General features: G+C 44.6%; 2 protein-coding genes across 2 annotated transcripts; both read left to right on the forward strand.

Annotated features, from left to right (window-relative positions):
• The first annotated feature begins 4,972 nt into the window (after positions 1-4,972).
• Positions 4,973-7,196, forward strand: LOC118415680 (tripartite motif-containing protein 3-like). The gene is made up of 2 exons (XM_035820413.1): positions 4,973-5,560; positions 7,003-7,196. Exons 1-2 carry the CDS (start codon positions 5,298-5,300, stop codon positions 7,142-7,144), a joined length of 405 nt encoding a protein of 134 aa, XP_035676306.1. The 5' UTR covers positions 4,973-5,297; the 3' UTR covers positions 7,145-7,196.
• Positions 7,197-7,310: 114 nt separating this feature from the next.
• Positions 7,311-9,493, forward strand: LOC118415681. The gene is made up of 3 exons (XM_035820414.1): positions 7,311-7,545; positions 8,095-8,192; positions 8,724-9,493. The coding sequence occupies exons 1-3, from the start codon at positions 7,449-7,451 to the stop codon at positions 9,324-9,326; spliced, it is 798 nt and encodes a 265-aa protein (XP_035676307.1). The 5' UTR covers positions 7,311-7,448; the 3' UTR covers positions 9,327-9,493.
• Positions 9,494-10,383: the final 890 nt, after the last annotated feature.

Raw genomic sequence — 10,383 nt, forward strand, 5'->3', positions numbered from 1 at the left:
GGCCAGCAATCAGCGACCGAGTACAAATAGAAATGGCCAGCAAAAGTGTATTATGAGCCCCAAAAAAGGCCCCAGAGAGCCTGCTATGGAGGCTAACAAAAAGTCGCTGTACCTTTGTTGTGTTGATACAGATGTTATATAATAGGTTTGGATACCAGACTAGATAAAAAAAGGCAGCCGACTAGCTGTGAAAACCTACACAGCTGAGAAAACTCTGGTTGCGCCTTTAAAGGGAATTTGAAATGTTACCTTCAATGGCTTCAAACCACGAAGCGGTTGAAGTACGGTCTGTGTAATTCACGACAAAGCCTATTGTGTGGGGCAGGTGGTGCCATTGTTTACTTCTGCAGGACGTTTCAAGGCTGGGAACACAAAGACGACGCACGCATTCTTCACGCGTTAGTTGGTTCTTGAGTCACGCTAGCGAAGTAGCGGTGTTGGTGCTCTATTCTATCCAGTTGCCAAGCAGGGGCTAAGCTCCGGCCGTTTTTTGACGTGTCTAAGGGCGTTTTTATCGAGCTTTCTATTTTGTGCTCTTTTCTCCGTGTTTAGTAGGAAGACATAATGAAAATAGCACGCAAAAAACGATAAAACACAGAAAACACGTTAAAAAAACAGCCGGAGACGAACCTCTGCTTGGAGAGTAGGCGCTGTATGCCACTAGTACAGTCAAACCTGTATTAGGGGCCACCTCTACAGAGGGGCCACCTGTCCATAGTGGCCACTTTTTGTCGGTCCCTTGGGTATTTTATCTAAAAGTTGCCACCTCTATACAGAGCCCACCTGTCTATAGTGGCCAAATTTGTCCGGTCCCTTGAGTGGCCGCTATAGACAGATTTGACTGTACTAGATTCTATTGGAAGTAAAGTGACACTAGTACTAGAAATCAACAAAATGGGTTGTAAATGTGCAATTCTGTAGCTAATTACAGCTCCCTAAATCATGCATACCCTTACGGGCCCCTATTCGTCAATTGCTCAAGGCGTCTGGTGGAGGCTATACCATATTATGCGTCAAATCATTATATTATTACTAGAGACATGAGAGATCCGCTGATGTTCACAGGTCCACGCCAGAGGATAAGCTATGCCGTATTCTACTTGTTGATCACATTGGCCGTACTCTCCTCTGACTTTTTGTATGTTTTCTAATATTTTTTTTTCGGGATTTCTAGTTTGTATTCAACGGTTTTCGTCATATCGTCTAGCCGAACCTCTGCTTGGAGATTGGACGGGTCTCGGTGTCCTGCGAACATCGACCGATCAAGGAGCTTTCATCCTTCGACTGATCTCTAAAAGAAATCAAGCGATGATCAAGAGAACATCGAGCGTACTGCACCTGAATACCATTAAAGCTTGCAGAGTCGTTGACCGATCGATTTTCTTGCTATGTGACAGGCCTAGGGGCATGCATTACTGTGAATACTTTTTCTAGGAAAACGCGTATATTTATACATGTACGTTTGTTCCTAAACACGTGTGTCGATATCCTTTGGACTCCCGACAACTACCGGTGGTACTGTGTATTACTCTCGGACTCCATGCAGAGGTTGATGAGGAAAATCGTGACCTTTTTCTTACGTGCCGTATTTTTCTATGAAGGTCACGGTTTTCCCATCAGCTTTACTTCAATGGAGTGTACTGTATATGGTGTAGGCCGGAATTTTCCTCTAATCTTTGCTCCGATAAGTTCCGATCAGATATCGGAAGGCAAAACGTTACGTTTTTTTTTTCTTGCTTTTTACTGTGTCCGCGTCAAACGGCCCTCCTAGAAATGGAAAACAAAACAAAGCTAGAAAGCGTAACGATTTTGGTTTTTAACATCTGCTTGGAGATCAGCAGTGCTGGCCTCTACCAGGCTCCGCGGATCGGTGGTCTATTTATATAATTAAACTGTAGAAATTGGACAAATAGAGTCTATAGTACGCTAGGGGAGTCGGCCGGCAAAGGAGTACGTTTCCTCACCGTCCGACCCGCGAAGCCTGGTACATGGTAGAGGCTATAGTGCACAATACTAGTGAATGCCCCTTCATTCTAATCTATGTCCATTGTGACATTGCTCTATAATCGGTCAAATCAAAAGCTCCTTGGTCCTATTCGGCTACAGCCCCCTGGGCTTGTAACACAGGCTACCTTGGGGCTATCACCAACTACGTGATTGACGTACGCAAAACCGTAGTTTGTGGACCTTTTGTATCAAATATCTGCTTGAGGCTCAGGGACGTTTGGCCTGGCATCTAAATTTTCAAGCAGACGTTTTAATGCAAATTTTCCGTTTTTTTTTCCCAGTCTAGGTACCCGTCTCTGTGAAAACTACCTTCCCAAGATAACAAAACAGAGAGCTACAGAGAAGCTCAACCACTAGTACTAGTACTCCCAAAGGAGCTTTTATCAGGTAAAAGCTCCTTGGTGTCCCAACATCTACAAGGTCCGACTAGTCTCTACCAGACTCCCGCCTGGCCGAAACCGTGTACTCCTCGGCCATCTAACTCCTCTAGTGCGTTTTCTGTCTTATTTGGCCAATTTCTACTATTTTTCCAGCGACCTATGGAGCCTGGTAGTGTCCGACACTCGTGTATGTCCCTCCATTCTTATCTATCCCCATTGGGACATTTGTTCTGTAATCGGTCCTCTTCGGTTACCGCTCCCTGTGGGCTACTCAATTATTACCGGCGACTTGATCGGCGTATTGTTCCCTGGGGATTCTAACTGGACTTTACCGGGCAGCGAGATCATATTACTTAGCAAATAATTGCTAATTTCTTACAATTCTAACCTCCCCTAAAGACGTTTGCAAACGACAGTTGTTTCTTCCTTATTCTACATGTATACTGCAGAAGGCGCACAAACAAATACACAAACCACAAGGAAGAGGCTCCGATAATGAATGTAGAAACTTATAGACATTATTTTTCTCCTCTGCTGTACCAAGCTATGAGCTTTTGGTTGTACACACTACCGGTACCAAATACATGTTCTTTTGTTCTTACAATTTGAGCCCCAATCTGCGTTTCTGAATAAGGGATACTGTAAATGTATCTAAGTTCGCGGGGATTTAATTTCGCGGTAGCGGGAAAAAGGACTTTTCGCGGTGGATTTAAGTTCGCGGTATTACCATAGACTGCAATTTAATATCATAATAGAAAAATGTTCGCGGTGGTTTTAAACTCGCGGTAAAGTGGTCACCGCGAAAACCGCGATCATTAACCCACCGCGAACATTTCTGCATTTACAGTACTTAATAACAGTGACGGCCATCCTTTACGTTTTGCCAGAAATAATGTGTACCTTTCGCATCAGTGCCGCAGTAGATAACGTAATGTGTATACATGTAAGTATAAACCCTTGATCCAAAAATGATGTATGAGGCATGCAGTCGACCACACAAACAGCGACTTGTCAATACAGTCATGGCAGCTATTGAGTGACGCGGCGGCTCCACATACACTAGGTATTTTCTCCTCTGCTGTACCAAGCTAGGAGCTTATAAAATATCCCTTATTAGGAGTTTCTGAATAAGGGATATTTAATTACAGTGAAGGCCATCCTTTGCCAGAAATAATGTGTGCCTTTAGCATCAGTGCTGAAGTAGATAACGCGGTTTGTTTAACTTTATAAACCCTCGATCCAAAAATGATGTATCAGGCATCCAGTAGACAACACAAACAGAGACTTGTCGATACAGTCATGGCAGCTATAGATGATATAGATCTATTGATGGACACGGCGACTCCACATACACTCTGGTTTGAAACTACCTGATCAGATGAGTGATATACCGGTAAAGCTAAGGGCACAACCTAGCCTCTACCAGGCTCCGTGGATCGGTAGAATCATTATCCTCACCACGTACGTACTCGTCTGGCCGGCTAACTCCCTTAGCGTACTATAGACTCTATTTGTCCAATTCCTACAATAAGACCAACGATCCACGAAGCCTGGTAGAGGCTAGGCACAACCCGCCGTACGTGCAAATACTAGTTGTCTACGTGTCCAAACGTGAGCAATCTTTTGGGATCCGTAAGTGGTAAGTACCGCCCCCGTACGAACACGTAGGGAATTCGACCGATTTTGGAGCACGCAGTCATGCCGTAGAACTTTACGTGCAGGCAAACAGTGACTTTGTGTGCCATCGGGCTGCGGATTCGCTCCCCATACGTGTCAGTGCGGGCGACGCGCCTGCCCTGTACAGCCTGAGCGTTTTCAGAAATACGTGGCGGGCGTGGCCTCCCAAAAAACGTACGGACAAATTGCACGTACGGCGGGATGTGCCCTTGTTTACAAGTTACATCAAGCAAAGGCTCCGGACCTTTCTGCACTTTCGATCGCGAAGTTCAACCTAAGCAGAAGACGGAAGGTTTAGATGAGAATTCGTTTTGGATGAAAATTTTGGATTTCAAACATGTGCGATACTCGATAAGGATCCGGACCTATCGGACCAATGGCAGCTAGCCGACGGTTTCGTGCGTCGCATGTAAGATGTCGGCCTGCGCACTATTGAATGATTGATTGCATCTGCTGTTTTTATTCCGGAAAAGTATTTCAGTTTTTTTTTACGAATACTGCTTTTTAGTAAAAGAATATTCTGAAGAAGACTGACGGTAAACCAGCGACGCAAGTTCTTGAAATCGCCTGGCCGTTATTAGCCTAATGGTCTTTAATGTCATAAATAGGGCAAAACGAACAAGTTTCCGGAGAATACAAATAGTAGAAATTTGATGAAAATGTGTAACGTTACGGGAGTCTAACCTCTCTGGCACACTTTTGGCTAATGTCTAATTCTAATGTCATTTTAAGCGAACATCTAATTCTGATTACTAGTTGTGTTCGACATTGAACTCAGACTCTACTTTTGTGGCGGTACAAAAAATGTGATTTTTTTTTTGTACGCACAACTCAATACACAAAGTCTTTCTTTTTCTACCAACAATTCGAGGTATACACGGGGTTGACTGATGAATAAACACAAGAAAAACGGAGTCCTGCGACCAATAAGACCGGTCCCTAAGCATGAGTGACAGGTAGTTTACCCTTGATCATTATCGGCCCGTTTCCCGTCAAGTAAAAAACGGAAAGAAAAACACTTTCGGAGCGATCTTTCAAAAAACGCGATCGGGTGTGTCGCGCGGGGAAAAGAAATCGTGCCAATTATCGCATTTGTTCCAGCATTTGCACAGGCAGTGAGTCACGGCGCGTGTTTTGATAACCCGATGACTAAACAAGTCTCCCTCCCTCACACACACACAGTGCGCCTATACAGCCTACAGGCAGTTCAGTTCCCCCATTGATGGATCCAACATGGCGGCGGCCCGCGAAGCAGTGAGCCTCCAGACCAAACTAACGGACGATTTCTTGGTCTGTGCCATCTGTATGGACACGTTCGTCCGCCCGAAAGTGTTACCGTGCCAGCACCGATTCTGTGCGGCGTGTCTGACGAGCTACGCGGCCGGGAGAAGCCAGTTCCCGTGCCCGCTGTGCCAGCAGTGGGTAGACCTGCCGTGGGGAGGGGTGGACGCTCTGCCCGTAGACTTCCTCGTCAACAGCCTCGTTGAAGCCGTGCGGTAAGTGTATAACCGACCGGCTAGGCTTGCCGGTTGTAATGTCCGCATAGATCTGTGAATTTTCGGCGTATTCTAAGCGTTAAAACGGTAGATTTGGGCCCCAAATGAGACAAATTGTCCACATTTCTCAAACCAAATAGGCGCAGTTCCGGTCCTATCGTCTATTTAAACCCCTTAGTTAAATACCGGCTTCTTCGTGCATGTAACCTGTTCCCAATGTCTTAAAATCTTTAATTCCTGTGTGCTTGTGTCTTACATATGTAGAAATCGTCAGAAAAAGTGTAGAAATGGGTGAAAACGTGCCGGTTTTTGTACGGTTTCTGTCGGCCCTTGAAAAATCAATCTTGTTCAATGACACTTCCGCATACCCTGGGGCTGCGGGATTTGCATATGTTTATATTTCATCAGGTTGTACCATTGCAAAAAATAGGGGGTGGCAGGGAAAATCCTTTTTAACGCAAACTTAATTATAGGTACTTTGGGCAGAAGACAGAAAGTAAAAAATCAATTGTTATTGATAGGTAACAATTATTGATGGATGAATATTTTTTTGAAGGAATTGTAGCTTGAAATTCTGCATATTTACTACCGAGGACTGTACCATTTCAATGTTGACAGGGCCCTGGGCATTTTTCAAATAAGGGGAGTGGGGTGAAATAAATGAGGACGGTACATAAATGTGTCGTTTATTGAAACCAAAAGGGGCTGTTGGGTGGCAACTGCTTTACCTTTTACCTACAAACCTGTTTGCAAGGCAAAATAATCCAAGACACCACCAAAGCATGCCCACATTAAAGCGAAAACAGATCCATACATGCTTGGAGGTAACCTTTGCAGAGGAGGTGGTCACTACATTTGGTTTGACTGTCTTTATCATGGATGTCCCTGTAGCTGAATTGGTAGCAACTTCAGTTGAGCACCTGTTTCCAATTATAATATTCAGGGAACGACATCTGAAGCTTCACCATCTTTAGGAAGGGATGTATAATACTCTCCAAGCAGAGGTTAGGCTTCGGCTGTTTTTTCAACGTTTTTTTAGTTGCTTTTATCAGGCTTTCTATTTCAACCTACATTGGACACAGCAAAAAAAAGAAAGACAAAATAGAAAGCCCAATAAAAACGACGAAAAAAAAAAACGTTGAAAAAAACAGCCTCTGCTTGGAGCGTATGTATAATAGGTACCCCGAGGACGTCGCAACAGCCTCATTACTCAAAATGGCTACCTACTGGATGCAATAATACAACAAGGTGAATAAACTGTGACAGCTGTTTTAATGATGCCTCTCCAGGGAATCTGAAGATGCAGAGTCTCGTAAGGGGTGTGAAATCCATGGCGAAGCGGTGTCATTATACTATCAAGACTGTGAGGCCGCGGTGTGCCCCACATTTTCCAACTGGAAAAACTGTTACGCATTTATTTTGTTTTTGTGACTCCTCTCCAGGGAATCTGAAGATGCGGAATCCCGGAAAGGATGCGACGTCCACGGCGAAGCAGTGTCGTTATACTGTCGAGACTGCGAGGCCACTGTGTGCCCCACATTTTCCAACTGGAAAAACTGCTATACATTTATTTTGTTTGTTTGAATTCTTTGCAGGGAATCTGAAGATGCAGAGGCCCGTAAGGGTGTGACGTCCACGGGGAAGCTGTTTCGTTGTACTGTCGAGACTGTGAGGCCACCATGTGCGCCACCTATTTTCCAGTAAATCAGTAACATCTGAAACAAAAAAAAACTGTAATAGTTTTGTTTGACTCCTTTGCAGGGAATCTGAAGATGCTGAGTCTCGGAAAGGATGCGACGTTCACGGCGAAGCGGTGTCGTTATACTGTCAAGACTGTGAGGCCGCGGTGTGCCCCACGTGTCTGGTGGAGGAACACAACGGACACACCATGGCCAAACTGTCGGAGGTAGCGGAACAGAAACGTGCCAAGATGAAGGCCTCCTTAAGCAGCATACAGGAGGAATGTCAGGAGTGGAAAGCCTCAGGTAAGAACTTTCACCTTCACTGTTACAAACAAAAAAACTTTCACCAAAAGGTTACTAGTACTTTGTATGTCTTTGGTTTGGCAATGGTAAACTGGCTGTATAACTGAAGGAGCTGTGAATGGATCTTCATGATATTTGGTAGGTAGGTAGGTGAGAGGGAGACAAAGGTTTAAATGGGCCTACTAGCTGTGTCCTAAGATACTGCAGCAGAACTTTGAAGAAGTTTCACACCTTGTAAAAACTTTCATCAGTTGAATTACTAATACCTTGCAAAGAGCCTCTGTACTGTAAGAGATGCGTTGTGTCGTCACAAGCTTGGGATGAATTTATGCAGATAGAAATTTGAGAGTTATGTACTATTGTATGGATGATATGTGTGGCAACGTCAATATTTGTACATGCACATGTGCAGAGTTGTGAGAGATGTATGTTTTGGAGTGTGATGCAGCCTTAAAGGACCCTCAAGTACACTGTGTATGTGAAAGGTGGTAAGACAAAGGCCACAACAAGGTAAATGTTCACAACTAAGCTAAGTCTGACTCATTGCAGGGGAAAAGTACTGGGGTGAGATTCAGGCAGGCCTGACTGCAGAGAAAGACCACGCAGCAAGGGACATCAATGCAGCAGCCAGGAGGATAATCGAGCAGGTACGCTGATGATATGGCCATGTTTGTTGTACACCTCATAATCTACATGTATACCTTAGTTCTCCACACATTTTGAAACAGTCCAACCCTTGTAAGACAGGGAACACTGGATGCTAAACCGGTTAGTGAGTGAGTGGACTAAAGGTTTCCATTCAATATTGTACGCACTGGCTTGACTGTCGTCACATTTGATTTAGTGGTAAAGGGTTTGCTTCTGGATCACAATGCAAGGAGTTGAGAGACTGACAAGGCCAAGCTAGCAATATAGGTTTTAAACTACTTGTAACTGTAATACTGATCACTACATACTGGAAGGGGTTGCTGTCATTAGAAAAGTGTGTGTTTAAAAGACTAAGCCTCTTTGCCCATACATGTACGTTAACACACAGGTGACCCTTGACAAGGAGGCAAGACTGGAAGAGCAATATATATAGGTTTTAGATTAAAACTGTAGAAGTATAATCACTACATACTGGAAGGTATGTCTAAAAGACTGAGCCAAGCCTTTTTTGCCCACACATCAACACACAGGTGACCCATGACAAGGAGGCGAGACTGCGTGAGCTGCACACGACGTTCACGTCCCTCTCCGACGCGGTGGAGAAAAAGAAGCAACAGTTCCTCAACTCTTCCAAACAGCGCGAAAAGACTCTGGACAGCATCGCGGACGACATCTCCAAGGGCCATGTGGTCGACCTGGTCCGTCAAGAGGACGAGGTCTATAGCAAAATCACCCAACAGAAGAGGGAGGGCTTCCCCACGCTCCCGTGGAGTAACCCCAAACCCTCCATCCGGTTCCAGCCCTTCCCTCCCCACCCGAACACGACCATGGTGGGTTACCTCTTCTCCATGAACCCCTGGTTGCAGAATCAGCAGCCGTTCGACTACAGCCAGCACCATCAACACCAGCCGAGGTTCCCGGGCGCCGGCCCGCTGAACGTCTCGTCCGCGAATGTCCTCCCGGTCGCCGGCCCGTCGTTCGCCGACCCTTTCTCAGGTTCACAGTCGTTGTTCTACTCAGGGCAGCCCCCGCCGCATCCGCCGCACCAGTTCCACACGTTCCAGGAGCAGTTTTCGGGCGCCAGCGGGTCCAGGTCAGCCTTCGTGCAATACCCGACAACACAGTCCCACTGATCAATGTAGATTAATAACGTTAACACTGGTCACTTTTGATTTGGAAAGTCAATGAAAATTAGCCTGGGTACCATCCTATTTCTACCAAGGCTCCTTACACTCAGTTCCCTAAAAAAATAGGGAAGTGAGTGTAAGGAGCCCCGGTAGAAATAGGATGGTACCCAGGCCTGGTTGAATTGTGCTCATAGTGGCAGGAGTGCCAACATCCAGCCAGTGGGAGGGGCCAGATACTAGCCTGAAGACCATCTTCCGCAGTGACCACTGGCTCAATGGACTGATCCTGATTCTGTACTTTTTTAAAGAATAATATTTCGCTGAGTCAGACATAGACATGTCATGGAAAGAAAAATGCTACTAGAAATCAATGCTTGAATCTTTCAACACAAGTTGATATTTAGGATATTTGTAGTCCTTGAATTTGGGTAAAAAATGACTTTCCAAACCAAAAGTGGTCATTGCCCGATGACAGACAAAAAACAATCTTGTCTGCAGGAAGAAAATAACTTTTAGAAGAAAACAGTTGTCTCCCTCTTTGATACAAGTTACTGTTTAATCCAAGTGTTTACCTCTATCTAATAGAATATCTCTAGCTAATGGATTGTCATTAAGTTTTTATCAAACATATTGTTAATGTTGTTGATAGGTAGATAGCTGAACTTCTTCCCAACACATGAGATACAAAGCTGCAGTAGGTCAGCAAAAATTTTCAAATTGGTTCATGTATTTCTATGTGTTGGAGGTTCAGCTATTTACTGACTCAGAGAATTGTTTTGTGTTTGTATTGAGTAGTTTAAGTTAGATGTTTTGAGGCCTGGTGGTGATCACAGCACCAAAATGATTAAGCAATCCAGGTGTACTGAATTTGCATATATACCAAAGTTATAGCAATATTGCAGGTGACCACAGGTGGGCATACCTGCCGGATCAGGTGTTTTGCCACCTGCTGAGCAATTGTCTTTGATGTTTGTTCCTTCTTAAATATACGTCTTAAAGTAAGGATAAGACCAGAAAAGTGCTTTTTCTGTTATTTGTTATAAGAATCCAACACCTTTTTATA

This window comes from Branchiostoma floridae, chromosome 5 (assembly GCF_000003815.2).
Source record: "Branchiostoma floridae strain S238N-H82 chromosome 5, Bfl_VNyyK, whole genome shotgun sequence".
Lineage (NCBI taxonomy): Eukaryota > Metazoa > Chordata > Leptocardii > Amphioxiformes > Branchiostomatidae > Branchiostoma > Branchiostoma floridae.

Coding starts and splice junctions, on each gene's coding strand:
- LOC118415681 (XM_035820414.1), top strand. CDS start 7,449: ATGGCCAAACTGTCGGAGGTAGCGGAACAGAAACGTGCCAAGATGAAG. Junction 7,546..8,094: donor TCAGGAGTGGAAAGCCTCAG/GTAAGAACTTTC, acceptor GACTCATTGCAG/GGGAAAAGTACTGGGGTGAG. Junction 8,193..8,723: donor CCAGGAGGATAATCGAGCAG/GTACGCTGATGA, acceptor ATCAACACACAG/GTGACCCATGACAAGGAGGC.
- LOC118415680 (XM_035820413.1), top strand. CDS start 5,298: ATGGCGGCGGCCCGCGAAGCAGTGAGCCTCCAGACCAAACTAACGGAC. Junction 5,561..7,002: donor AGCCTCGTTGAAGCCGTGCG/GTAAGTGTATAA, acceptor ACTCCTCTCCAG/GGAATCTGAAGATGCGGAAT.